This window comes from Dreissena polymorpha, chromosome 16, assembly GCF_020536995.1.
Source record: "Dreissena polymorpha isolate Duluth1 chromosome 16, UMN_Dpol_1.0, whole genome shotgun sequence".
In the NCBI taxonomy this organism is placed as follows: Eukaryota; Metazoa; Mollusca; class Bivalvia; order Myida; family Dreissenidae; genus Dreissena; species Dreissena polymorpha.
The window spans coordinates 26,673,525-26,701,217 of NC_068370.1; the positions used below are offsets into that span (position 1 = coordinate 26,673,525).

The 27,693-nt window shown below is 35.1% G+C and overlaps 1 protein-coding gene across 1 annotated transcript in view; it reads left to right on the top strand.

Moving 5' to 3' along the window:
* Positions 1-27,693, top strand: part of LOC127862413 (multiple PDZ domain protein-like) — a 248,781-nt gene that overhangs the window by 218,584 nt on the left and 2,504 nt on the right. The window contains exons 36-42 of the mRNA XM_052401512.1: positions 888-1,011; positions 3,255-3,502; positions 7,288-7,629; positions 9,311-9,458; positions 21,600-21,769; positions 23,094-23,208; positions 27,021-27,156. Coding sequence (XP_052257472.1) covers positions 888-1,011; positions 3,255-3,502; positions 7,288-7,629; positions 9,311-9,458; positions 21,600-21,769; positions 23,094-23,208; positions 27,021-27,156 — 1,283 coding nt within the window. The remainder of the gene's footprint in view (positions 1-887; positions 1,012-3,254; positions 3,503-7,287; positions 7,630-9,310; positions 9,459-21,599; positions 21,770-23,093; positions 23,209-27,020; positions 27,157-27,693) is intronic.

Genomic DNA, 27,693 nt, shown 5'->3' on the forward strand with positions numbered 1-27,693 from the left:
AAACAGTAAGATACTGATGTGTTGCAAACGGCATAAAACCTGAACAACCTGCCAGTTGATCTGGTTTTATGCTGGGTGCATTTAGCCATTTTTAATTGGCTGCTTGGTCATGAAGTTGTTAACCATTTTCTAATCAGAAGCAAAGTTAAAATGGTTATAAGCAACCAGCAAAAAAACCAGAACGGCCTTTGAGTTACTCACAATCTGTTCAGGATTTATTATGTTTGCTGCTCATCAGTACCTTAGTGTTGGAAATGAAGCTTTAAAAAGAAAGGTTTTATTATTTTATCAGGTTCTTAAAGGAACTACAAATGCCTCTAAGTGTCTATCTAAATGGTAAAGGGTTAACCAGGGCCGAAATTCAAAGAGATTCTTAGAAAACTCTTTCGTAAAGACATGCACAAGTGAAAATACTAAAATAAGATGACTTTGTAGAGCCAACTTGATTTGTAATCTGGTGAAATAAGAATGACCTTTTGATTCTTTACCATTATAAATCAATGCAAAGAAAATGAATGAATAATGCACACACAAGAAATGTGATAGGTTAATGGAATTTGTGGTTAGCTCGCGAAGAAAACATTGGCTTACATGAAATTGTCCAATCAATACAGTGTAAAAAATCCTATGTTTTCTGTCAACAGAATAAAAAAACAAAAAACAACTTATATCTTTAACATTGAGGTGACTTTTATTTGATGTAATTTTTGTATGCATTGAATGTAGACATTATTAATGTAGTTCAATCCAATTTAATAATTATTATATAAGAAATCATGAATACTTAGTGCAAATGTGATATTTAAGACACTTAATGTGACTGTGATATTTCAGACACGTAATGTAACTGTGATATTTAGGCACTTGATGTAAATGTGATATTTCAGGCTATCAAAATTCTACGCAAACTTCAAGGCACAGTGAGATTAAAGTTGCGAAAATGCAATAATGATCTGACCCAGCTTGCTCAAAACAATGTCCATGGGCCAATCACTCTGTCTAATCCTCCAGGTAAGAGTTAAAGATTGACTTCCCTTGGTATTAGAATGTCATAAATATGTGAAATATATGTTACTTGTAAAATATTTATTGTTTGTATGATATAAGTGTACAAGATCAATGGTTCTGCTTTACATATCTACCGTAATTACTCTATGTTTTCGGACACTCTAAGTTTTCGGACACCCCCTTTTTAAATTTTTATTTTTATTTTTTGTGACTCTTTATTTTCGGACACACGAATTTTCGTCCGTTTTTTATGTCTCTTAGTTTTCGGACAGTATATTTTACAGCGCTATTTTACCAAATTTCGAACCTTTTTTCGATATCTAATGACACTTCGATCATGGGGTTTTACAACCAGATTAACATCATAAAACATTGCGGGTGCATGCCTGAGGGCAATGGACCATTACATTTGCGTTATTGAGTAAATAACCTTGTAAACTGGTATTAAACAATGGTTTCGCCCGATATCATAAGCGTTATGACAATTACCAGGGGTAGGGCCAATTAACAGTTCAATTATCTACCGCAATGGTTCTACCCCTTCTCAGTATAATAACTGTGACCTATACTAAATGTTTCAAATTATGATGCACCCTATTACAAGTTTTACGAACAATGGAAGGTGTTACACAACAACTATCTGAAATGAACAAACAAAGAATTCATAGTTTGCTTTTTTATTGCGTTAATTACAGGTTCATACAAGCGTGTATCGGTACATCACATGCTAATTTTTGAGCTCGGTCAAAGTACAACCTTGAAGTAGCTTTCTGTCAAATAAATTAAGCATTTACAATTATTTAAAATGCAGTGCAAACATGTATAACTGTAATTTATACTACAGTTGTATACGTCATGGAATTTTACAAGCGCGTGATATTACTGGTAGTCGTTGATACAATTGACGCTATTTTCGGACACTTCCATTTCTGACTCTAAGTTTTCGGACATCTGTATTTTGTTAATATTTTTCGAATCTAAATTTTCGGACACGAAAAAAATAAATAAATTTAAGTGTCCGAAAACATAGAGTAATTACAATTATTGTACTCTTGATGATTGACTTATGCACATCTCGTGAAACATCTTTTTCATCATTCTTTTAATTATGCACATCTCGTGAAACATCTTTTCATCATTCTTTTAATAACGTTAATAATAATGTAACCTATAAAAAAAATCATGTATACTGAAAATGTGGAACATTTTGTTGAATTTATGTTCCTGAGTAAGAAATTCACCGAGATGGACAATCTGCTAATTTATAGGCATTCTTTTATCTGACAAAACATTTGTATTTTGTCAACAGTGTTTTTAGCTGAACTATTCACTGATAGGGCGAGATATCTTTCTCACCCAAATGTTGCCGCCCAAATAATGCTGTGATTAAGGTTTCAAGTGTGCAACATTTCCATATCACTTTTTCTACTATATGGCATTCAATTGAGACCTCATACATGTCTATGAGATCATCATATGTCACTCACTTAGGCCTATTGCTATGACCTGCAATATAGCAGGCCCTTTTGTAATGAGAAAATTCAGGTTTCGCTTTTGCGACAACAACTCCATACCTCTTTTTAATACAGATATTGAAGTCAAATATATGGCTTCAAAGCGGCGCAGTAGGGGGCATTGTGTTTCTGCCAAACACATCTCTTGTTTATAATATAAAACAGGTTTTTTCTCAATAACTTGAGTTTGGATGGAAGTATTGTGCTGTAGTATTGAGCATAGGTAGCTTTCAACTTTAACTATGTCTTTATGGTCGTTATATCAAACAACTGATAATATCCATTATACTTTCAAAGCCGAAGAATAATCGAGTGGGGTGTTTTGGTAGAGCTATATACAAGGTTGAATTGGCTACATGTCACATGGCGTTTTATACTTTGGGTCTGCAGTATTCTTATTATGGAAATGCAAAGTTTGAATACATTTGCAATTTTAATAATATGATTTATTTATGAGCATCTCTCTGGGAAAACAGGGCTTAACGCATGTGCATAAACTGTTGTCCCAGGTTAGCCTGTGCAATCCACATGAGCTAATCAGGGATTGCACTTTCTGCTTTTACATATTTTTTTTAGGGCAGTTTCTTCTAAATGAAAAGCCAGTTTAAGCAGAAAATGTTGTCCCAGATCAACCTTTTTGGACCGAACAGGCTCATCTGGGATGACACTTTCCGAACATGCATTAAGCCCCTTTTTCCAGAACAAGGCTCATATAAATATCTTTATTTACAGGTGAATCCTCTACTGATCCCAGCACAGCCATTCAGACGTCAGAACAGGAGTCACATGACCCACTCACCTGTCCCATAATTCCTGGACAGGAAACATTCATCACCATAGAGAAGGGTGGGACAGGGCTAGGCCTGAGCATCGTTGGGGGCTCTGACACACTTTTAGGGGCCATTATCATTCATGAGGTTTATGAGGAGGGGGCTGCAGCTAGGGACGGAAGATTGTGGGCAGGAGATCAAATACTTGAGGTGATTTTTTCGGCGTAAGCTGTATTAAGCCAGCTTTTCACCTTACCTGACCTTTGTAAGTGTCCAATAAAATTCAAATAAAATTTCCCGCGGCTAGGTACGAATGAATACACTTCATTTATTCCATTGGCTGATTTGAGTATACCACCAGAACATTGGAAACATATCCGCGTCTTTGTAACACTGTTTTACTGTATGAAACAATTTTATCTCTAATGAAAAGGCTTAATAGATAGAACAGTTTTACACTCAATTCTCGACATCAATACAGTTTGTGCGTACACCTTTTATTTTCAGAGTATTACCAGCGCAAAAGCGTTTATACTTAAAAGGCTATGTTCTCATATTTAGTACTTACTTCCATATTCCTGTCAACATGTTAACATGTAAAAGTATAAAGAGCAGTGGAAGCGAGGCCTCACTTTAAAGCATTGCATTTCAACCCGCGAGGTTTCGGGTCAATTCGCGGACATTCAGAGTTTATATACAGGTCATCACCGGAGTTCGCAGCCAGTAAAATAATCGTTATATAAAAGACGCTATCCGTGAACTAGGTGACCTGGAATTTTCTTTAGACCAGAAATATGTTAAATGAAGATATTCAGCAATATAATTATGGTATGTCAATAATAGATTCTTAATGTGTTTTCAACAATACAATGATAAATATTATTTTTGATAAATTTAACAATAATTATTCCACCATATTGCCTAATGTACTAAAGTGATATTATGAGCATGTAACAGTTTATAGGTGTCTATCGCAACCGTTGATTATTTTTTATGTTTCTACTTCATATACACTTATATTACCGTACATTCGCGGCCATAAGTCTACCTCGGCCATAAGTCGAGGGGTATAATGTGGCTAGAAAAACTTGGTTTTCTGCCTTGACTCTGCCATAAGTCGGGGGTAAATTTCCTCAATATCTCAGACATGTTTTAGTGATGTTTTAGTCATGGTTCTGAGGGCTTTTGCACTGGCAGTTGACATTTTTTGGGATATTAATAATAAGAATATATTTAAAACGAAACATTCAACGTTTCAATTATTTATTATCACGAAAAATATATTTTATTGTTCAAAATCATAATAACATATCATTGATTATTTCGAACTTAATATATATTTCACAAATCAAAATTAGTTTCCCATTTAACGTAATAACTTTCAGCGTTTATATTATGAGCAGATATTTTTGTATTCAAATGTTAGTGCTATTGATGTGAAAATTCGTTAAAATCTTGAACGCAGAAATTCATTATATGGTCAAAATAATTGTAACTTGCTCTCAAAAACGCTTTCGCCATTATGCATGAAACACGTGAATTTACCAACACTCGCATCGCTCGCTATTCGACTGTTATATACATATTCGTAAATCACGAGATACCCGAGGAATATTTTCTGCATTCTGGAAAAACGTCTTATCTAATAATACTAAGCAGCTAATTGAAAGTAATTGTGTATTTAATATGTCCAATTACACTTTTAAATAATCCAGGGTGAGTGCGTAATATTATTATAATCAAACAATGAATGAAATCTTCACTAAGATAAGATCTATTTATTTACGAAAACGATTATGCATAAATTGTGGGACAGTTGTGAATAAATCAACGAAACCACACCTTCATCCAATCAAAAAAAATACCATGTGAAGTTGAACAATAGCGATTGGTTAAAGGCGTATCCAACGATAGAGTAATTATTTTTGATTGGTCCGAAGTAGTTTGTAGCAGAACCGTTTTGCATATCATTAACGGATAACTATTTTAGGCGTGCCGCAATAAAGACAAATGATCAAAAGGATGCCAACACTACACTTTCCACTTTTATCTTAGTCAAAAGGCCGAGAAGCGATAATTGGTGGCATAAAGATACCTGCATCTGTTGACAGTTTGTATTTACACGGATTAACTTTAAATGGGTACAAGTGTCAGCAGTCGATTTTCTATTGTTCTTAGCAGACAACGGACGATATATCAATAGACAAATTGCTATGTATAAATTTCGCCACATTACCGTACGTCACAAATGTTTAATATTTTCGAAGTTATTTTTACATGTTTTTATTTGGACTTATTACGAAGATTAATGAATTAAAAACCAATGTAAACATGCAGTATTTTGTTATCAGCGGACATTTAAGTAAAAGACGAGTCGCCCTTACCGTAAATAGTCATCATTCCTCCGCTTCGGAGATTTATTACTTTAAAAAAAAACGGCACAGAAATATGTTTTTATTTTTATTTTTATTTATTACCTCATCCATAAGTCGAGTTGACTTTTAAAGTCAATTTTGGGAGCGTTTTTAGGTCGACTTATGGCCGCAAATTTACGGTAATTAATGCAGCATCAACATACTAAAACAATATACCAGAAAGAGAAAAATAATGCATTTGAATATCAACCGTACTTTCGTTTGACAACTGATCATGCGTTTACGAGTTGAACCTAAATTTAGTTTTAGTGCAGATTTGTTCATACGACACAAAGACACATTGTTTTACGGATCATTTCGGCTTACAGGACTGGATGGGTCACGTAAGAATATCGAATATAAAATATTTTTTTATAAACAACTGGTAGCAAGGTGAGTTGCAGATAATTGATCAGTAACCACATTTTAACTATTTTGACCTGTTAATTCTTTTCAGCTCAATTCAACAGTGCAAAATGCCCATAATATCACTTTAAGCATGAGCACGATGATTCTCGATACTGTTAATAATCGAATCAAATAGCAATGCCCGACAAACCACTAAAACAGGTTTGTTCGAAGAACGCGCCTATAAATACGGATACTTCTCGTGTGGCCAGTTGACTCATATGTTTAAATTTCACTTCCATTCTTCTTTTGTTTTTTTGTTTTGTATCTATAGGTTTATGACCAGCAATATGTTATAATGTAAAATAAGCCGCGAAAACTCTCCGTAACATCCCGTTCTGCGGGTGATGCAGCTAAGAACTGCACAGAAAAAGACATTCGCTATCCTTGATCTCATTCATTAAACTATTTACGCCGTATATCTTTTTTAAAGATATTTCTTGTTTGTATTTAAATAGTTTAGCCTCTTGCTGGGAAAACAGGGTTTAATTCAAGTATGCGAACGCTTATTAGGGTCAACACTTTCCATTTAAACTGGGTGTCAGCTGGGAGGAGACTTCCTTTAATAGAAAAATATCATAAAAGTAGAAAGTGTAGTCCCTGTAGTATAGCCTGCGCTGACTGCACAGGCTAATCCGGGAAGACACTAAAGGCACAGGCATTAAAGTTCTTTTTTCCACAGAGCAACAATTATTTCAAAAATGGACTTTTTGTAATTAAGGTTATTCATGTATTGCTAAATTTAAGTTCAACTGAGCACAAACTGTTAATAAAGTTTTATTGTTCATTAAATAGATGCTGCAGTTTATATTTAAAATTATATTTGAGCACTTAATCTTAAAAAAAAACTGTATATAATTCTAATATTACCCTTTCAAGCTCAGAAGCAGAGTAAAAATGTCTATATGCAACCAGCATAAAACCAAAACAGCCTTCGAGTTACTCGCAGTCTGTTCAGGTTTTATCCTTTTTGCTGCTTATCAGTATCTTAGGTTTGTAAATATAGCCTTAATACTTGAATCTATTTAGGTTTTTATTCAGTTAATGTTTCTAAGAGATTACAAATGTGTCAAACTGCTTACTCTCTGGTAAAGGTTAGATTTTGGCCGTAGATGCATTAAACCCCCTTTTCACAGAGCACAGCTCATTTTTTTTATTTGATGTTTTGTTCAGGTGAATGTTGAAAATCTCCGTGAGGCTACACACGACTATGCAATTCAAGTGTTACGCCAGACCCCACCAACAGTTAACATGCTCGTGTTCCGTGACGACGCGCACGTGAAAGAAGAAGATATCTACGATATCTTCACAGTGGAACTCGTGAAAAAGCCAGGCAAGGGTCTTGGACTGAGTATTGTAGGAAAGCGAAATGACGTTGGTGTTTACATATCAGATATTGTGAAAGGCGGCGCGGCGGAGTCCGATGGGAGACTGATGCAGGGCGACCAGATTCTGTCTGTGAACACAGAGGATATGAGGAGTGTTACACAGGAATATGCAGCTGCTGTGCTCAAAGTAAGTGCATTTATTTTTAAACTTAATGGGCCTTTGTCTGGGAACATTTTTCATTCACAAGGGACTAACGTTAAACAAAAAATTCCATTGAAGCAAAAAGTGTTGTCCCTGATTAGCCTGTGTGGACTTCACAGGCTTATGTGGGACGTCACTTTATGCATATTAATCGGGGTTTTCATAGAGTGTATCTCATATAGTCACTGGGAAGCCAGAATACACTATCAATCAGGGCTCAGCATAATCTTTTTAATCCACTTCTTGCTATTATATAAGGGCCAAAGAAGTGCATGAATTTCTCTTTTCTAGTCAGAATCTTTTTTTACTTGTTGGGACCTATATGAATTTCCCAAACAATATAGTGAACTACCGTTAATGTCTAGCCCTGTCAATAAGCCTTGACCATATTTCAATAGTTTCGTACAATTATATATGGGCTGTGCTCTGTGAAAAGGGTGTTTAATGCATGTGCATTAAGTGTCGTCCCAGATTAGCCTATGCAGTCCGCACAGGCTAATCAGGGACAACACTTTCCGCATTTATGATATTTTTCGTTAAAAAAACTCTTCTTAGCAAAAATCCAGTTTAAAGGAAAAGTGTTGTCCCTGATTAGCCTCTGCGGACTGCACAGGCTAATCTGGGACAACACTTTATGCACATGCATTAAACGCCTTTTTCACAGAGCACAGCCCATATAATAATATTTTCCAGGATAATATGTTACTGTGCTGACAGAGTGTGAGTCCTAGGGTTCTAAGTATTAGAGGTTCTTAATATGACAGTGATAGCTCTACTTTATTTTTCAAATTTACCATAATAACTTTTGGACTGCCTGAAAATAATTGAAAAAAAATTGTGTAAACAAATTTAGATCAGAAAAATAGTGAAACAATGAAAGTGTCAAAAAATTTAAGAGAAAAAAAACACTTTTTCCAAATTTTAGAGACATTAAAAATATAATGCATTGATGATTAAATACGGATATGCAATGTGTATAGCGCCAATTGTTTCAACGAATTATAGCATGTGCTTGTATAATACTATGCAGTATAGTATAAATTACTCTGGTATATGTTTCCCTTAAAGCTGTTGGGTGACACCATTGTCTATTACCAGTATACATATTTATTTACCCATAAAGCAAATGTAATGGTCCATTACCTTAAGGCATTTGTCTGCTAGGTTAATAAATGTCCTTAATCCGGACGTAAAAACTCATGATTGAAGTGTCATCAGATAAGCCAAACAGGGGCAAAATCTGGTAAAATAGCATTGTTAAATAAACTGTCCCAAAATTTAGTCATTAATCATGGACGAAAACCCCTATGTCCGAAAATTTAGTCACACAAAATGCTTGAACGTGGCGTCTCATCTGGATCCAAACTGTTTGCTATTCTGATAGTATTCTTTGAAAAAAAATCGAAGAAAATGCTAATTTTAAAAATTCAGCAGACGACATTTTAGCAGACGACAAATTTCCCAGCATGCAAAGGGTTAAGTTTCATCCCAGATTAGCCTGTGTTGCGTCTGCACAAGCTTATCAGGGACAACACTTTCCTCCTACACTAGACTAAACTTTTAAATAAAAAGTTCCATGAAAGCTGAAAGGATTATCCCTGATTAGCCTGTGCAGCGACAGATTCATTAAGCCCAGTTTTTTCTAAAAATTAATTTTGATTTTCAGACCACTATGGGTAAGGTGAGCCTCACAGTCGGGCGTTTGAAAGCGGGCTCACGTACCTCGTCACGTAAAAACTCAAACAACGCAGGCTCCAGCCTCCAGAAATCAGCCTCCTCTGCCAGCAATAAGTCCAAAGGAAAACATTCGAAAAGTAAGTGAAATGTGTAGAGCGGTTACATTACACCCCAATTGTTGTGTAGTAATTCCCATTAATGTTGTATTGTGTTAATTTTGTAGTTTATGTGAAGCACAGTAAGGGGCAGTGTTAATGTAGGTGTGAACATTTAAAATTGGTCAATATTTTAAAATTAGTACGATAATAAATTACCTTTTTAATTTTTTGTTTTATCAGCATAGATGTTTTGGATAATACTTTTGATGAAACATAAAGAGCCTTAAACATGTTTTTAAGAATAAAAAAATTATTTTGAGGGCATATTTAACCAGATGATTTGTATTAAATTGGAGTTAAGGGTGGAGAAAAGGTCTCTGTGTAAAATTGTCATGTACATCTGAATTGTGTTCTGTGTTTCTTGTACAGTGCCAGATTCCTTTGATAGAGGTATTGCCTATAATAGATTCAGCATAACCTAGAAATAGAGTAATAAAATGTATCTTTGGACAGTACCATTTCAGCATTTGAGTCCTGTCCTTGGGAAAACTAGGCTTAATGTATTTAGATAAAGTATGGTCCCATATAAGCCTGTCACACTGTCCTCCTGCAGTCATTAGGAAATTTCATTAGGAAATAACCTCCTTTAAAGGAAAATTCCATGAAAGCATAAAGTTTGTCATCCCTGATTAACCCTTTGCATGCTGGGAAATTTGTCCTCTGCTAAAATGTTGTCTGCTAAATTTCTAAAATTAGCATTTTCTTCGATTTTTTTCAAAGAATACAATCAGAATAGCAAACAGTTTCGATCCTGATGAGACACCACGTTCTGTGGCGTCTCATCTGGATCCAAACTGTTTGCAAAGGCCTTCAAACTTCGGTTCCCGCACTGAAAGGGTTAACCTGTGCAGACAGCACTGTGAGGGCAGGCTTATCTGAGACCATACTTTATGCACATGCCTTGTGCCCAGTTTTCTCAAGAACAAGGCTCTTATGGATTCCAGTAAATGACAAAGAATATTAACCCTTTGCATGCTGGGAAATTTGTTGTCTGCTAAAATGTTGTCTGCTGAATTTTTATGTCCCCCACTATAGTAGTGGGGGACATATTGTTTTTGCCCTGTCTGTTGGTCTGTCTGTTGGTCTGTCTGTTGGTCTGTTGGTCTGTCTGTTTGCGCCAACTTTAACAATTTGCAATAACTTTTGCTATATTGAAGATAGCAACTTCATATTTGGCATGCATGTGTATCTCATGAAGTTGCACATTTTGAGTGGTTAAAGGTCAAGGTCAAGGTCATCCTTCAAGGTCAGAGGTCAAATATATGTGGCCAAAATCGCTAATTTTATGAATACTTTTGCAATATTGAAGATAGCAACTTGATATTTGGCATGCATGTGTATCTCATGGAGCTGCACATTTTAAGTGGTGAAAGGTCAAGGTCATCCTTCAAGGTCAGAGGTCAATTATATGTGGCCAAAATCGCTCATTTTATGAATACTTTTGCAATATTGAAGATGGCAACTTGATATTTGGCATGCATGTGCATCTCATGGAGCTGCTCATTTTGAGTGGTGAAAGGTCAAGGTCATCCTTCAAGGTCAGAGGTCAAATATATGTGGCCCAAATCGCTTATTTTATTAATACTTTTGCAATATTGAAGATAGCAACTTGATATTTGGCATGCATGTGTATCTCATGGAGCTGCACATTTTGAGTGGTGAAAGGTCAAGGTCATCCTTCACAAGGTCAAGGTCATCCTACAATGTCAAACATCATATAGGGGGACATTGTGTTTCACAAACACATCTTGTTAAAATTAGCATTTTCTTCGATTTTTTTCAAAGAATATTATCAGAATAGCAAACAGTTTGGATCCTGATGAGACGCCACCTTCTGTGGCGTGTCATCTGGGTCCAAACTGTTTGCAAAGGCCTTCAAAATTCGGTTCCAGCACTGAAAGGGTTAAACAAACGTATTCAGACTTCATTTACCAAGTTATCAATGTGCATCATTGCTAAATACAATCGGTACATTATGGTTTTGGATACGGAAGGTTTTGATGAGGAGTAATATGTCAATTGTGTTTAATTCAAGGATCATTTTTAATTTTAAGATGCTTTCCGTTTTTTGTAATTGAAATATCTTTTCTGGTTTATAAACTAAAAAAATATTACAGTAATCGAACATTCTCAATGGCACTTATTACCTGTGCCTAATAGTGTACATGTTTATTTTCCGTTTTTAAACAATCTCATAGGACAATGTTACCACAGTCTAAGGGAAGAGAGAGCCTTCCAAAAAGCTGATTTAGTAATTAATGGATTTCATGGTCATTTGATTGCATGCACAAGCATTAGTCATAAATTTCTTGTATGCTACTACAGTGGTTAGTGCATAACAATATTGTTATTCTGGAACGACACTTTTTACTTTTATGATATTTTCTGCTTAAAGAAAGACTCTCCTTAGTAAAAATCTAGTTAGGGTGGGAAGTATTGTTCCTGATTAGCCTGTGTGGACTGCACAGGCTAATCTGGGATGACACTTAACGCACATGCAGTAAACCCCTTTATCACAGGGCACAGCTAATTTATTTTCTGTGTTAGTTCATTCCACTTAGAATTTCATATATTTGAAATGACAGTGTTTGCATTTTATACATATTAGTTCCTATTGTGTAGCATATTTTCCGCCAAAATGTTCTTTGTGCACATTTTATCATTTGACTTTTTCTATGTGTACATAGTTTCAATGCAAAAGTGTTATCTTGAACAATTAAGTGCTTCTTTTGATTCTAAAAAATACCGGCTGACTATGACAAATAGAATCATGGCTTTACTTGGTCTGTATATAGTTTATTACATCGGTGAGTATTTTTGTTGCTTTAGAATTTTAATTTCAGCACTGCATTTTGAAAATAACTTTGGTTGTGTTTTTCATAGAAAATGTAGACTTGCTGGTCAAATGGGATTTGTCTATCTCATCTTGTGTCATATTTATAATTATCTTTTCAATCACTGGTACAGCGTATTTCATTATATATGGGCTGTGAAAATGGGGTTAAATGCATATGTGTAAAGTGTCATCCCAGATAAGCCTGTACAGTCTGCACAGGCTAATCAGGGACGACACTTTCCGCCTAAACTAGTCTTTTGTTAAGTAGAGACTTTCTTGAAACGAAAATTATCATATACTCGGAAAGTGTCATCCATGATTAGCCGGTGCATTCTGCACAGGCTAATCTGGGACAACACTTAACGCACATGAAACCCCCTTTTCACAGAGCACAGCTCACAGTGATGTTGGTTGGCATACTTTTGTCTACTGGTTGATGCTATTTTGTATGTTATTTTCCTCACAGGTGTGGCAAATTCCACGCACGGACCCTAAATCCATGCCCATATCTAGCAAATCTGCAAGAATGATTGATCTGTATAAAATTTGGAACTTTGAAAATGAACAAATTGTGTTGACTCATTGAAAATAGATTTTTAATACAAATAAAATACATTTTTTATTATTGACTTTGTTATTTATATGTTTAATGAATGTTTTTGTTGCTAAAAAGTTGATTTTCATGTTTAAATTTTATGTATTAATGATATGTCATATCACTGTCTTATATAAAAGAGTCTTGAAATATATTGTTTCAGTACTTTCAACATATTGCAATTTTTGTTTTATTATTTTCATATCATATTTAGAACATATATTTTTATGTGGATCATTTTTTTACAATTTTTATTTTGTTATGTTCATGTATTTGTTTAAGCAATAATGTCCATGTTATAATTGTATATACAACCAAGTTAAAATATTATAATAAAAAATAATCAATAACATTTCTTGAATTTCACAAGTTATTATTGTATTCAAACTCAGGTGTAATTTACTGTAATTCCTCAAAGCTTAACTTGACAGACTTGTAACACTAATAAAAAATGGAATCCAGATTGGAGAAAAAAAATTATATAAAAAAACACTTTCTTTTTATGCCCTTGGATCTAATGATTGGGGGCATATTGTATTTTTGGCCTGTCTGTTTGTCAGTGTGTGTGTCTGTCACTAAACTTCAACCTTGGTCATAACTTTTGCAATATTGAAGATATAAACTTGATACTTGGCATGCATGTGTATCTCATGGAGCTGCACATTTTGAGTGGTGAAATGTCAAGGTCAAGGTCATCCTTCAAGGTCAAAGGTCAAAAAAACTAATCCAAGGGAAGGAACAAGCTTTAAAGGGAGATAATTTCTATTTATCATTTGGCAGGTACAGATCATTTTTACAAGGGTAGTAATATTTTTTAAAGGGATATAATCAAAAACAAAAATTCATAAATCAAAGCGGCGCAGTTGGGGCATTGTGTTTCTGACAAACACATCTCTTGTTCATGTTTTATCCTGACATCAAAAGTGTGTTTGTTGTGAAAACCAAATGATGATATTCAGAGGCTAATTAGGTATGTCACTTTCTGCTTTTATGGAATATTCCGTTTGAAGGATGTCTCTATGATATGAAAATCATGTCATGGCGGATGGTTTTATCCCTGATAAGCCTGGGATGACAATTTTCGCACATGAATTTAGCCTGTTTTGTTTTTTTAAAGCCCAGCTCAAATGAATTAAATTAATATTTTCTAATTTCAATAAACTATTGACAGTAAGGGCTGTACATGTTTTAGAAGTGGCTCCACCACATTCCCTCAAACAAGAACAGCTTTTAAAATGATAATATATATGATAATGATAATTTTCTTTGAATGTTTATTGATTAAACAATTTAACGATTTTAAGTTATTTTTGTAGATGTCTGTTTTGGTACATAACATTGTTGGGTGTACCTTCTGCTTTTATAACAAAAGCGCATCCAAAAGAAATTTAATACTTGTCTTAATGGCTGATTTATAAAAATATAAATTGAGTAGCATTTACTTTCGACGATTTACAAATTTACATGTACAAAGAATTTTTATCAATGGACATCTAAAAGATAATTATGTTACAGCATAGAAGCTTTTGCTATATTATACAGTGTAGACTACATGAATTTTTTGAACTCGCAAATAAATGGATGGCTGTTCGATTTATGTGGAGGCAAACTAAATAAAATGTAAAAAATTTGTGAGAAGAATATGTGAGCTCTGTAAAAAGGGTTTAATGCATATGCATAAAGTGTCGTCCAAGATGATCTGGTCAGTTCCGCACTGGCGTATAAGGGACTACACTTTCTGCCTTAACGGGATTTTCTTCAAGAAGAGTCTTCCTTTGACCAAAACTGTTGCAATAAAAGTGGAAAGTGTCATTTCTTTTTAGACTGTGTGGACTGCACAGGCAAATACAGGACGACTCTTTACGCACATGCATTAAACCCCCTTATCATAGAGTGCAGCCCATGTTAAATACCTTAAAAGAAGATAGTGCTAGATATGGGCTGGAAAGTGGTCTGGTTACCATGGAAACAAAGGAGTAAGTTTTATGGAATGCCAGATATGGTGGCTAATGGCTTGTTATGTTTGGACCCAAAAAATTAATTTGTGTTCCTGGCAACAAGATTCAATTATTTTTGTTTGTGATTTAAATTTCAGTGAGATATGTTGTATTGAAATTTTACTCTTTTTGTCTAACTCTGTTCTACTTCGATACATCACAGTATTGACACATTTGTAGTCCCTAGAAAGTTAAATTTAATTAAAGACCTTTCTAACTTAATTTAAGTCTTCAATTCCAACCCGATACTGATGAGCAGCAAACAACATAAAACCTGGACAGACTGCGAGTTACTCGCAGGCTGTTCTGGTTTTATATTGTTTGCACGTAGCCATGTTTACTTTGCTTCTGAGTGGGAAAGAGTTAATAGAAAATTTGGTTGAAATCGTTGCTCAAAACACAGCGTAATTTTTTGCCCATCTGCATTACTGCATTATGTAACTATATACATGTGTTTAAAGTGAAATCTTGTTGTTGCTGTTTGTTTTTCAAACTACATACATTTATGGGATGTTGAATGGGAAATGCCTTAAATTTGGCTGAATGTTCTATTTGATTGATAAAATGTTTCAGTTGCATATGACATATAAATGTGTCTGTTTTATTGTAAAATACACAATTGAAAAGTAAAAATGAAATCACATTTTCCACGTGGTAGAATAAAAATGATTAATTAGACAGCCATGTGATGTTTGTCTGCCTGTTGCCATGTCATGCATGAAGTGTGTCCTATCTAAAGCATGAGAGGCCAAGGCATTACAAGATTTCATTGTTTGTTTTTTACTTCAACTGTAAATGTTTCCTTTAAACTGTCAACTATCTTTTCTCAAGAGATATAAAAACACTTCCCTACTTACGTGTTCATATTTAGGTACATGACGCTGTTTTGAAATATTAACAAATGTGTCGTCAAGGGTGGAGATTTTTCATCAGATAGCGAGAATTTCTTAAGAGTTTAAGCATCCAAGATAATTTTTAGCTCGGCTGTTTTCGGAGAAAACCCGAGCTATTATCATAGCCAGCTCGTCGTCCGCAGAAGGCGTCGAGCTAAAACCTTAACATTCGCCTTAACTTTTTCAATATTGAAGATAGCACCTTGATATTTGGCATGCATGTGTATCTCATGGAGCTGCACATTTTGAGTGGTAAAATTTCAAGGTGAACATAATCCTTCAAGGTCTAGGGTCGAAAAAACAAAGTCAAGGGAAGTAATAAGCTTTAAATCAAAGCGGCGCAGTAGGCGGCATTGTGTTTCTGACAAACACATTGTGGTAAAAGGTCAAGGTCATCCTTTACGGTCTACGGTAAAAAATACAAATTTATGGAAAGTAATAAGCTTTAAAGGGAGATAATTATTCAATATTGAACATTCACTTTATATATTTGGCATGCATTTGTACCTCATGGAGCTGCACATTTTGAGTGGTGAATCTACAGTCATGGTAGTGGCCTTTAATTATTTGCTACTAAAAATAGACATTTGTTACAGACAATTATTTTCAAGGGAAGTAATTTATATAATTGTAAATCTCATATTATATTTTTCCTTACCAAGAATTGAAGTTCTTTTCACAGTTACTGTACAGATTTATTATTTAGATTATTTATTACCCAAATGATTGATTTGTCAAAGGTTGTTTTTTTAATGATATAATTATAATTTCTTTGATGTTGATTACATACCTGTGGACTTATGCCCATAGATACATGATCAACTCTGGATATGATCTCTTTTAAACCACAAACCTTGGTTGTCAGTGATGTCTGACATGGTCATAATTGACTGTGAGACCCCCCCCCCCCCCCCGGTTGGATTGGACAAAATTCAAGGGAAGTAATAACCTTTAAAGGGAGATGATTTCTATACCTGCCAAATGAGATAAATAGAAATTTCATTTCAATGCGGTGCAGTAGGGTGCATTGTGTTTCTGACAAACACATCTCTTGTTGGGTCACTAAGTCAAAGGTCAAGGTCACTGTGACCTCTAAACAAAATCAAAAAAAATCTGACAAGCTTTTGCAGCCGAGCGTGGCACCTGTTATGCAATGCTCTTGTTGAAATTGATTTAATTCAAGCAGAAACTTTTAAGGGGGTGAATGGGTAACAAAGAGTATTCTATTGCCAGCCAGTAAAAGTGGAAAGTGTTCAGCTTGATTAGCCTGTGTGGACTGCGCAGGCTTATCTTGAACAACACTTTACACATTAAGTTTGACCAGAAAAGGGCTTGTATGATGCACAATTTCAAGTCCTTTTTGTTTTTTTGAAGACATTATTTATGTAGAGTATTTAACTTTTTAGGAAGCAAATGTATGTTATTTCAACTTAAAATAAGTATTCCAAAGTTCAAAACATCAGGAGAATGCATTAAAATGCAAAATGTTAACATCTTGTTGGTGATTGTGAGGAAGCTTAGTGAGTCACAAATTTATGTCCTTTAACTCTTTACCACTTTGATACGTATTTTGACTCATTTGTAGTCCCTCAGCAAGTTAAAGTTAATTAAAGACCTTTCTTACTAGATTCAAGTTTTAAAGACTTCATTTCTAACCCTAAGATTCTTATGATCAGCAAACAGCATAAAACCTGATCAGCCTGTGAGTTACTAGCAGGCTGATCTGGTTTTATGCTGTTTGCACATATCCACGTTCTTTCTGCTTTCGAGTGGGAAAGGGTTAAGTGTTGTTACCAATACCAATTCACCTCTTAAATATATGAAAAATAAATGCAATAATGATGAAACTAACTATACTATGACCTTGGCATTAATTGTTTTACCGTTTTGCCTTTGGTAAAGGTTATAATAGCGAGGGAAACAAATAGGGCAATCAACTTTGAATGTATCATCAGATTATTTTTAGTCTGACAACTTTGACCCTCCTGCAGTTTTGCTAGGTTTTTTTTGTGTATGTTTTGTTTGAGTTTTATGAGACAATAACAGTATACTAAGTGAAGTACCCTTCAATCAATAAAAAACACTTCCTCCACGGACATTTTTCATAAGTAACTATACTTATTTGATGCATAAAGGTCAGTGCATGATTATAATTGGCTAGATGTACAGTGTCAAATAGTTTGCCATTTTTGTCCATTTCATTATCATCCATCACATTTTGTACATAAATAGAAAGTTCTAGTTTTGAAATTAGTTTATGCATACAGCATATGGGCAGGCGCTTTAAAAACTTTTTTAGTTTAGTTTCGTAAGTTATTATTATACCACTTGATAGAGTAAACAAGATGCTTGGCAAAATAAAGGCAATTTACCTGAAGGTGTTGAAAATAAAAACCATATGTGTGCAAACATTGTGCATTTATATTGTTTTGAGGGTATTTTAATAATGACCAATCTTAAATAATATATCTGAAATGCATGTTTTTTACGTGTACATATAAAGGCATGAGGCTTCAATGGTTTATCAACTAAATGCAAAGTTATCTTGTACTAATAAACATTTTATTTGATATTTTTATTTTGGAAATATAATCACTGTTGTCCAATATATTTTTACAATAAAATATTTAATACATTTTACTATATTCATCCAATAATATAACCCAGAATAACATAATAGCTTTTTGGGGCATAGGAATTTATTAAATATTTAACCTTTTATAATTATTATATCATTCTGTTAAAATATAATAGTATCAAGAATACTTCATAGTAATTATAAATGAAAAGTAAAATAGGCAATGTAAGTATACTTGAACATAAATCATTTGTTAATTATATAAATGCATGATGCAAATTTTAAATATTCATTGTTCTTCAATTTCAGTAAATTATATTGTTAAACAATTGTTTTTTGTGATTTTCAGGTAATTCAGTCATCATATATTGAATAAAATATTTAGAATCACCAACAATATTTTACCATGATGGTCTTATTGTGAAATTATGAGCTGTAATTCATAACTGGGTATTCCTTAAAACAGTAAGCTCCTTGTAAACTAATACTAGTGCAACATCACCAATACAAATTACAAATAATTCAACGTCTTTAACTTAAAACATTGTTTGCTACATCTTTGAATATTTGCTAAAACATATTAAATTTTGTTGGATGTTCTATAAAATTTGCCGTGTTTGTTGTGGGTATGGTGTCCATCTAGCAACAAGAAGGTCTCGGGTTCGATCCCAACTGTGGGATCGTTCTTTAAATCTCTCCAAAAGACACCAAATACTGATTCTTTTTTCCAGGAATCAGACTCCAGAGATTTTCACTTAATCAAGCTTTAATAAATAGGTTTAAATTAATAAAATTCTATCACATGTTAAACACTTCCTTCTATAGACCATCACAAAGAAGCATTATTGGATCACAAATCAGAATAGGATATCATCACTCATTTATTTCCCTTCTGCTCCTTTCTAATACATAACATCCATGATATTCCTAGTTGAGGCAACTTGCTCATGAAAGTTTCCAACTCTGCCCCATTCAATACATTTTTATGCCCCCCTTCAAAGAAGAGGGGGTATATTGTTTTGCACATGTCGGTCGGTCCGTCAGTCGGTCCACCAGATGGTTTCTGGAAGATAACTCAAGAACGCTTAGACCAAGGATCATGAAACTTCATAGGTACGTTGATCATGACTGGCAGATGACCCCTATTGATTTTCAGGTCACTAGGTCAAAGGTCAAGGTCACAGTGACTCGAAATAGTATAATGGTTTCCGTATGATAACTCAAGAATGCTTACGCCTAGGATCATGAAACTTCATAGGAACATTGATCATGACTGGCAGATGACCCCTATTGATTTTCAGGTCACTAGGTCAAAGGTCAAGGTCACAGTGACTCGAAATAGTAAAATGGTTTCTGGATGATAACTCAAGAATGCTTACGCCTAGGATCATGAAACTTCATAGGTACATTGATCATGACTGGCAGATTACCCCTATTGATTTTCAGGTCCCTAGGTTAAAGGTCAAGGTCACAGTGACTCAAAATAGTAAAATGGTTTCCGGATGATAAATCAAGAATTATTAGGCCTAGGATCATGAAACTTCATAGGTACATTGATCATGACTAGCAGATGACCCATATTGATTTTCAGTTCACTAGGTCAAAGGTCAAGGTCACAGTTACAAATAACGTATTCACACAATGGCTGCCACTACAACTGACAGCCCATATGGGGGGCAAGCATGTTTTACAAACAGCCCTTGTTTTTAGTTACTTAGCACAACATGCTCATGGTGAGCTTTTATGAACCCCATTTGTCCATTGTCTGTCGTCAACATTTGCCTTGTGAACACTCTAGAGGCCACATTTATTGTCTGATCTTCATGAAACTTGGTCAGAAGATTTTTCCCAATGATATCCTTGTCAAGTTTTGAAAAATAGTTCCAAGTGGTTGAAAAACATGTCTGCCAGAGGGCATGGCATTTTTTCTTATATGGCTATAGTAAAGCCTTGTTTACAATCTACAAGTCACATTTTTAGTCCAATCTTAATGGATATTGGTCAAAACATATGTCCCAGTGATATCTTGGACTAGTTCCAAAATGGTTTTAGTTGGTTGAAAAACATATGGCCCCTAGACTACACAGGCTAATCTGGTATGACACTTTAGGCACATGTGGTAAGCCCAGTTTTCTCAGACAGGGGCTCTTATGTTGTAGGGGTCTATCAAAAGATGGACGCAGTTGTAGACTTAAAAATAAATAATAGACTTAGAACCAAGAAAAATAAGTTAAAGTTTTTAATATATTCAGACTACTACTAGTAAATATGTTTTTAACCCTTTCAGTGCGGGAACCGAATTTTGAAGGCCTTTGCAAACAGTTTGGATCCAGATGAGACGCCACAAACGTGGCGTCTCATCTGAATCCAAACTGTTTGCTATTCTGATAGTATTCTTTGAAAAGCAATCGAAGAAAATGCTAATTTTAGAAATTCAGCAGACAACATTTTAGCAGACGAAAAATTTCCCAGCATGCAAAGGGTTAACAAAATTTTGTACATGAAGAATGATGTAGATAGAGGTGTTCAATGCCAAATTTGACTCAAAATAAACAAAAAAATTAATATTCCAATTTAAACTATATTCATTATTCTTAGACTAAAGTCAGAGATATGATTGGTTCTGTCCTAATATGACCCAGGATTGTATCCAAAGAAGGGCCGCGGTTCAATTCTAACAAGCCCTGGTTTGATTCCAGCATGACCTGTATGTTTTCTAAAATTAATGGGGCGTTCTGTTTTCAGAGCAATATTAAGATGTAAGCTTGAAGATAAAGCTGTTATATAGATCTTGTTGCATTTATAAAAAATTAAAGCGTGAACTGCCTATGATTATGATGAGTTCCAAATAAGGTCTTTTGTACTCCATCTGCAGGGATTTCATGGATTTTGATAAACGGATGTCAAATGACCCCCATGATTCAAAATTGCAGGGTTCAGAATACATTTTAAGGGGTCACAATATCGAGGCAAATAGTTATTTTGTGTGCACATCCAAGTTTAATTCTCTGTTGATGTTTTTTTATTATACATTTAAGTCAGATACTATGTAATTTATCAGAATAATTATTATTTTAAAATTATATAATTGATTTAGTTTTCTAGTTGCATTTGCATCAAAACTATGCAAGGCAGCTAATTTGCAGGAGTCAAATGTTAGAATATTGCTTGCATCAAAAAGCAGGATTCTGCCATAATTGAAATGCCTGATCTTTCTTCAGAAGGCAGCGAGGACATGAGTCACATACGGGTTGTGGAGCTGGAGCAGGACGCCCAGGGCTCCCTGGGGCTCAGTATTGCAGGTGGCATGGGCTCCTCCCTGGGCGACATGCCCATCATGGTGGCCAACCTGACCCCGGGGGGACCAGCTGAGAGGTCACGCAAGCTCAAGGTGGGTGGGGCAGTGAGAGCTTGAAATGTGGTGGTTTTAATGTTAGTGGTTATGATGATATTATTTATGAACATAAGCAAAAGCTGTTGTAGTCATTTCTGTTGATGATGGTGATGGTAATAGAATTATGCTGCTGATGGTGGTGGTGATGGTAATGATGATGAAGTGGTGTGATGTGATGGTGTAACTGGAAAATGTTGATTAAATGTTAGGCATTCGTAGATTTTGTGTGCTCCCTACTCTGTTAAGCATAAGAATGAATGTACCTTGTTCTCTGAAAACAGGGTTTAATGCATGTGCGTAAATTCAGGCCGCACAGGCTAATCAGGGACGACACTTTTCATCTAGACTGGGTTTTCTTTTAAAAGAGACTTCATTTAAATAAGAATTCTATAAAAGCAGAAAGTGTAGTCCTGATAAGCATGTGGACTGCACAGGCTAATCTAGGACAACACTTTGCACATGTATGCATAAAGACCCGTTTTTCCCAGACTGGGGCTCAAATATTGAGATGTAAGCCAGGGGTGGTATTCCAGAAACATCTTAGGTCATTTCTTAAATAATTTCACTTAAGTTAAAAATTACAATGTTTTGTATTTCTTTACTAAATAAGGAAACACATGTTATTTTGGTATTCCTTAAATAACATTGGCATAATGATGCTATTTAAATGTATATCTTGATGCCAATCTATTGCAATATGAAATGAAACACTTAAGAAAATATCCCAATTTAAGGATAATAATAAAATTTAACTTAGATGCTTCTGGAATACGACCCATGAAGCCACAGTTTTTTTCAGACTTTATTTCATGTGTAAGAAAATTTAAGCTTGAACTTAAGTCGCCTCAAATATAATGTCTATATGCGACGCAAATTCATAAGTCTTCTAAGCTGTTTGTACAAAGGAGTATGATAAGTTCCATATAAGATCTTTCGTTCTCTATATGGGGATTGATCTGGGAAAACTGGGCTCAATACGTTAGTTTCAAGTGTCGTCCCAGATTGTCTTGAGGCTTATCAATAACAACCACATCCACCTACACTGGATTGTGGTCTGGAAGAGACCTCCTGTAAACTAAACATTCCATTAAAGCAGAAAGTGTAGTCCCTGATAAGGGTGTGTGGACTGCACTGGTTAATCTGGGAAAACACTTTACACACATACATGAAGCCCTGTTTTTCCATTCATGTAATGTTTCTGTATACATTTTTCCCTGGCGTTTTAAGGACAAGATAAATAGTAATATTTTGACTCAAATTTGTGTTCTTTGGAATTTAATCAATGCTCATATAATTTTTCTGTATGAATTTCTCCCGGCAGGTTGGAGACAAAATCCTCAGTGTGAACGGTGTCAGCATGGAGAAGATGGACCACGACCAGGTGGTCACATTGCTCAAGTCTGCGCACGGACCAATCACATTGCATGTCACACAGGGTAAGTCACTAATATAATCAAGGTCAATCTGGGAAAATGGAGCTTAATGCATATGCTTAAAGTGTCGGCCCAGTCTGCACAGGCTTATCACGGACACAATTTTTAGCTTTTATGAAAAATTCTTCTAAACAGAAATCCATTCTAAGAGGAAAATGTCATCCCTGATAAGCCTGTGCAGACTGCACAGGCTATTCGGGGAGAACACTTCAAAAACATGCATTTAGCCCTGCTCAAATGGTTTCAACAAAGTTAATTTGGCTTGGGACTAATGGCTTTTATATGTCCATTTTAAAAAGTGATCATACTGAGGGAAAGCACTGGTAGGAAGGAACTGTGAACACCGCCTCTAAATCCATGGTTAAGGTCAAATGTCAAATGTTACAGGGGACAAAAATATTTATAAATTGCACTCGTCCTGCAGGACAAGTGCATTAAAATTTTCACTCGTCCTGCAAACACATGCACTTGTCCTTCAAATATGTGTGAAAGAAAGATTGCAAAGGACTGATATGACTAACAATGTTTCCTATATCACTGCTAAAATGCTGCTTACTTAGTTATTCATGCCAGCTGATCACAGAAGAAATGTTAAATTACTTTATTTATGAGGAACACAAAATAAATAAATGAAGACAAATTTGTTTTTTCCTTTTTCTAATGCTTGCGTGCTTTCCATTTCGGATGGTTGAACATCGCTCCTGCCCCCTTTAAAGAACGCTCGTATGTCAGACATTTTTCAGATGAAATTCAGACTGGTTGAAAACGGTACTTCGCAGTAAAATAATTCTTTAAAAAAATCAATACTTACAGTGAATGAAGTCAGATGGTTCCCTGTCAACATGGACGCGCAAAGTTTACACCAAAAAGCCAATATTTACTCCGGGACACAGTCTCGCATAACAACGCGCACCTGCTGTATGAAATTTACAATTACGATTTCCGGTTCATTCGCGTTCTACTTTCGGAATAGATGTGCTTTAAGAAATGATTTTATTTAATGAAAAAGAGTCTTACTGGTCAGAAAATACATATTTTAACATCAGTTTTTTTTCACTCGTCCTGTAGGACGAGAGCTTTAGGGAAATTCACTCGTCCTTTCAAGATTTCACTCGTCAATACGAGCAGACGAGTGGAATTTTTGTCCCCTGGTTAGAAATCAATCCTTGACAGCAATAATTTGTCCCGTATGGGTGGATGTTCAGCTGACATGGTAGAAGTGAAAAGAATGATGACATAAACTGTTGTGCAAAAATAAGCAAGGCATCTTGATCTAAAGCTGAGTGTCAAAGATACAAGAGATCAATCCTGAACACTTTGTCCACAACATGTCCTTGTCATGGATGGATTGGCAAAGAACTTAAAGTCAAAAGCAAATAGTTGGGTGAAATTGTGTGTTGCAAATTACATTTATAAACCACACAATTTGAAGATGCACAGTTATTTGACAAAATTTATTTAATTTTAAATCTGTTTAGTCTTCTTATATATTTTAACATAAAACATCTTTGACAGGCTTATTTTTGTTACTCTCCCAAGAGGGAAATAAACAGTTAAATACATGTCTTAAATAGCGTTTTTAGCTTGACTATTATATATGAAATATATATAGTGGAGCTATATTACTCACTCCGGCGTCGGCGTTAGCGTGCAAATGTTAAAGTTTGCGTACTACCCCAAATATTTCCTATATCCTTTGACATATTGATTTTATATTGTGCATACATCTTAACCAACATGACCCCAATCTATAAACAAGAGCAGACAACTGTATCAAGCATTTTGACAGAATTATTGCCCCTTTTATACTTAGAATATGCATATTATTGATAAATCTATGTTAAAGTTTTCGTACCACCCCAATTATTTCCTATGTCCTTTGACATTTTGCTTTTATATTTTGCATACTTCTTTGCCAACATGACCCCAATCTATAAACAAGAGCAGACAACTGTATCAAGCATTTTGACAGAATTATGGCCCCTTTTATACTTAGATAATTGAACATTCTGCTTAAATTGCCATAAATTCTTTATTTATGATCACATTTGATTCATACCTTGACAAAACAACACTTACCTGACATACCACAATGGACTCCACCCAAACCATCCCCCATGCCCCACCCCAGAATCCCCCCCCAAAAAAATAAAATAAAATAAATGTTTTTTCCTTATTTTTGAAAGATCATCTATTAAATGACCACACACCCACATTATACCCCCCCCCCCCCTCTCCATGATGGCTGACGTTATACTGTCAAGCACTCGAATAGTCAAGCGGGCTGTCCTCTGACAGCTCTTGTTTTTTATACTTCCGTATATGTGTTTGAGTCCATTGACTCGAGTCAGAAAGCACAGAAATGAAATACATTCAAAGAACAGAAGAAACATAAAATTAATTTATTTGAAATATTTTTTTATTGCTTACCCTTCATAAGTAAAGTGAAAATGAGAGTAACTTGCAGTCTGTTCAGGTGTTATGTTGTTTGCTGCTCATCAGTATCTAAGAGTTGGGAATGAAACCTTTAAAACCTAAATCTAGTAAAAAAGGACTTTAATTAAATCAAAACCTTAAGGGACTACAAATGCATCAAAATAGGTGTCTAAGGGGTAAAGAGTAAAAACACTTTTTAACTGGGCTCCATTTGGACACAAGTCTTGTATTCTCAGTATCAGGGATGTATTCTCCAGATAATTCTCAGTATCAGGGATGTATTCTCCAGATAATTCTCAGTATCAGGGATGTATTCTCCAGATAATTCTCAGTCATCAAATAAAATATTCTAAACATTGTAATATTCAAGAATTGCTAAAATTTTGAGTCAAACTAAAATTGTAATATTCAATAATTGCTAACATTTTGAGTTGAACTAAAATTGAAATATTCAAGAATTGCTTAAATTTTGAGTCAAACTTAGTATTAACCACCTCGATCCACATCATCCTTCATGCAGAACATTTTGTTAATCACCAGTGGTTACCTGTATCTCTGCAAATACTTGACATATATTTTTCTTGGTTTAAAATCTATTCTTCAGTTTTCAGTCTAAGAATAGGTTTGTGAATACGGGCCCAGGACGCCCAGTGGTTCAACATTTTCTTTGACGCCCAGTGGTTCAACATTTTCTTTAGCCAAATTTACCTGTTTATATGGAAATTGTATTACTTTGGATATTTTAAGGGTAATTATGAACAAATCCATGTAGCAAAATGGACATTGGCCATGCTCTGTGTGGAAAGGGGGGGTTAATGCATGTGTGTAAACTGTTGCCCCAGATTAGCCTGTGCAGTCTGCACAGGCTAATCAGGGAGGACACTTACCACTTTTTTGGTATTTTAAGTTTACAGAAAGTCTCTTCTTATAAAAAATCCAGTTTAGGCGGAGAGTTTCAGCCCCAAATGTGGGACAACACTTTATGCACATGCAGTAAACCCCCTTGTCACAGAGCAAGGCCCAAACATTTTCAGCCACATGTCCTTTTTTGTAGCCAATTGCAGAGAAAGCCCTGTGTATTATATGGATATGAAATAAAAGCAATTTATAATCTATAATTCTGTGTTATTCAATTGAAATTATTTATGTTATTATGCTTAGGTATTGGAAATGAGCATTTGCTTTACACTGTGTGCAAATGACTGTGTAGGGTAATGATGTAGCAATACTACCAACTGACTTACAATCTAAAAAGTCATTATCCGAGAATAGCGGTCACTTGTTAACAACGGTCACTTTGGCTATTTCCCTTGACTGACAGCTGTTCTCAGTTTTGACTGTAAACATATGACATGACTTCCCATGTTGAATGTTCGCAGGTGAGGCTACAGCAGTGAGTGTCAGTGGCCGCTCCTCCTCTACGCGGGGCTCCACACGGGGCAGCAGCAGCACCCCGAAGGTGGCCCCGCCCACCACCCCAACCCCTCAGGAAAACAACGTGTTCACTGATGAAGAGTAAGTAAACACTTTACACTTTGACATTCAGATAAACATTTTGTAGTTACATTTTGTAGCTGACCCTTTGTTGCCAGTGAGAAAATCAAATTGAATTAAAGACCTTTCTTGCTAGATTCAAGTTCTACATGTTTTATTTTCTACCCTTAGATACTGATAAGTGGCAAACAGCATTAAAGCAGAATGGACTATGAGTTTGACGTGGTGTAAAATATGCCTGTTAATTATTAAATACTTAAGTTAATTGGGAAATAAATAAGATAGGAGCAATTTTCAGGGAAAGCAGCTAAATCAATGTGCATAAAGTGGTGTCCCAGATTAGCCTGTGGCCCTGTGCACAAGCATTAAGCCAGGTTTTCTCAGTGCAAGACTTAAGAATACATGTATGAGTAACTGCTTTTAAATGATCTAAAAGTAAAACTGTATTGTGTTGCTGTTTTGCCAGGTTGTACTAACTTTTGTTGAGTAATTCTCATAAAATTATTCTCTGGTTTTAAAAGTCTTTATTGAAGCATTTAGAATCATACACATGGCTTG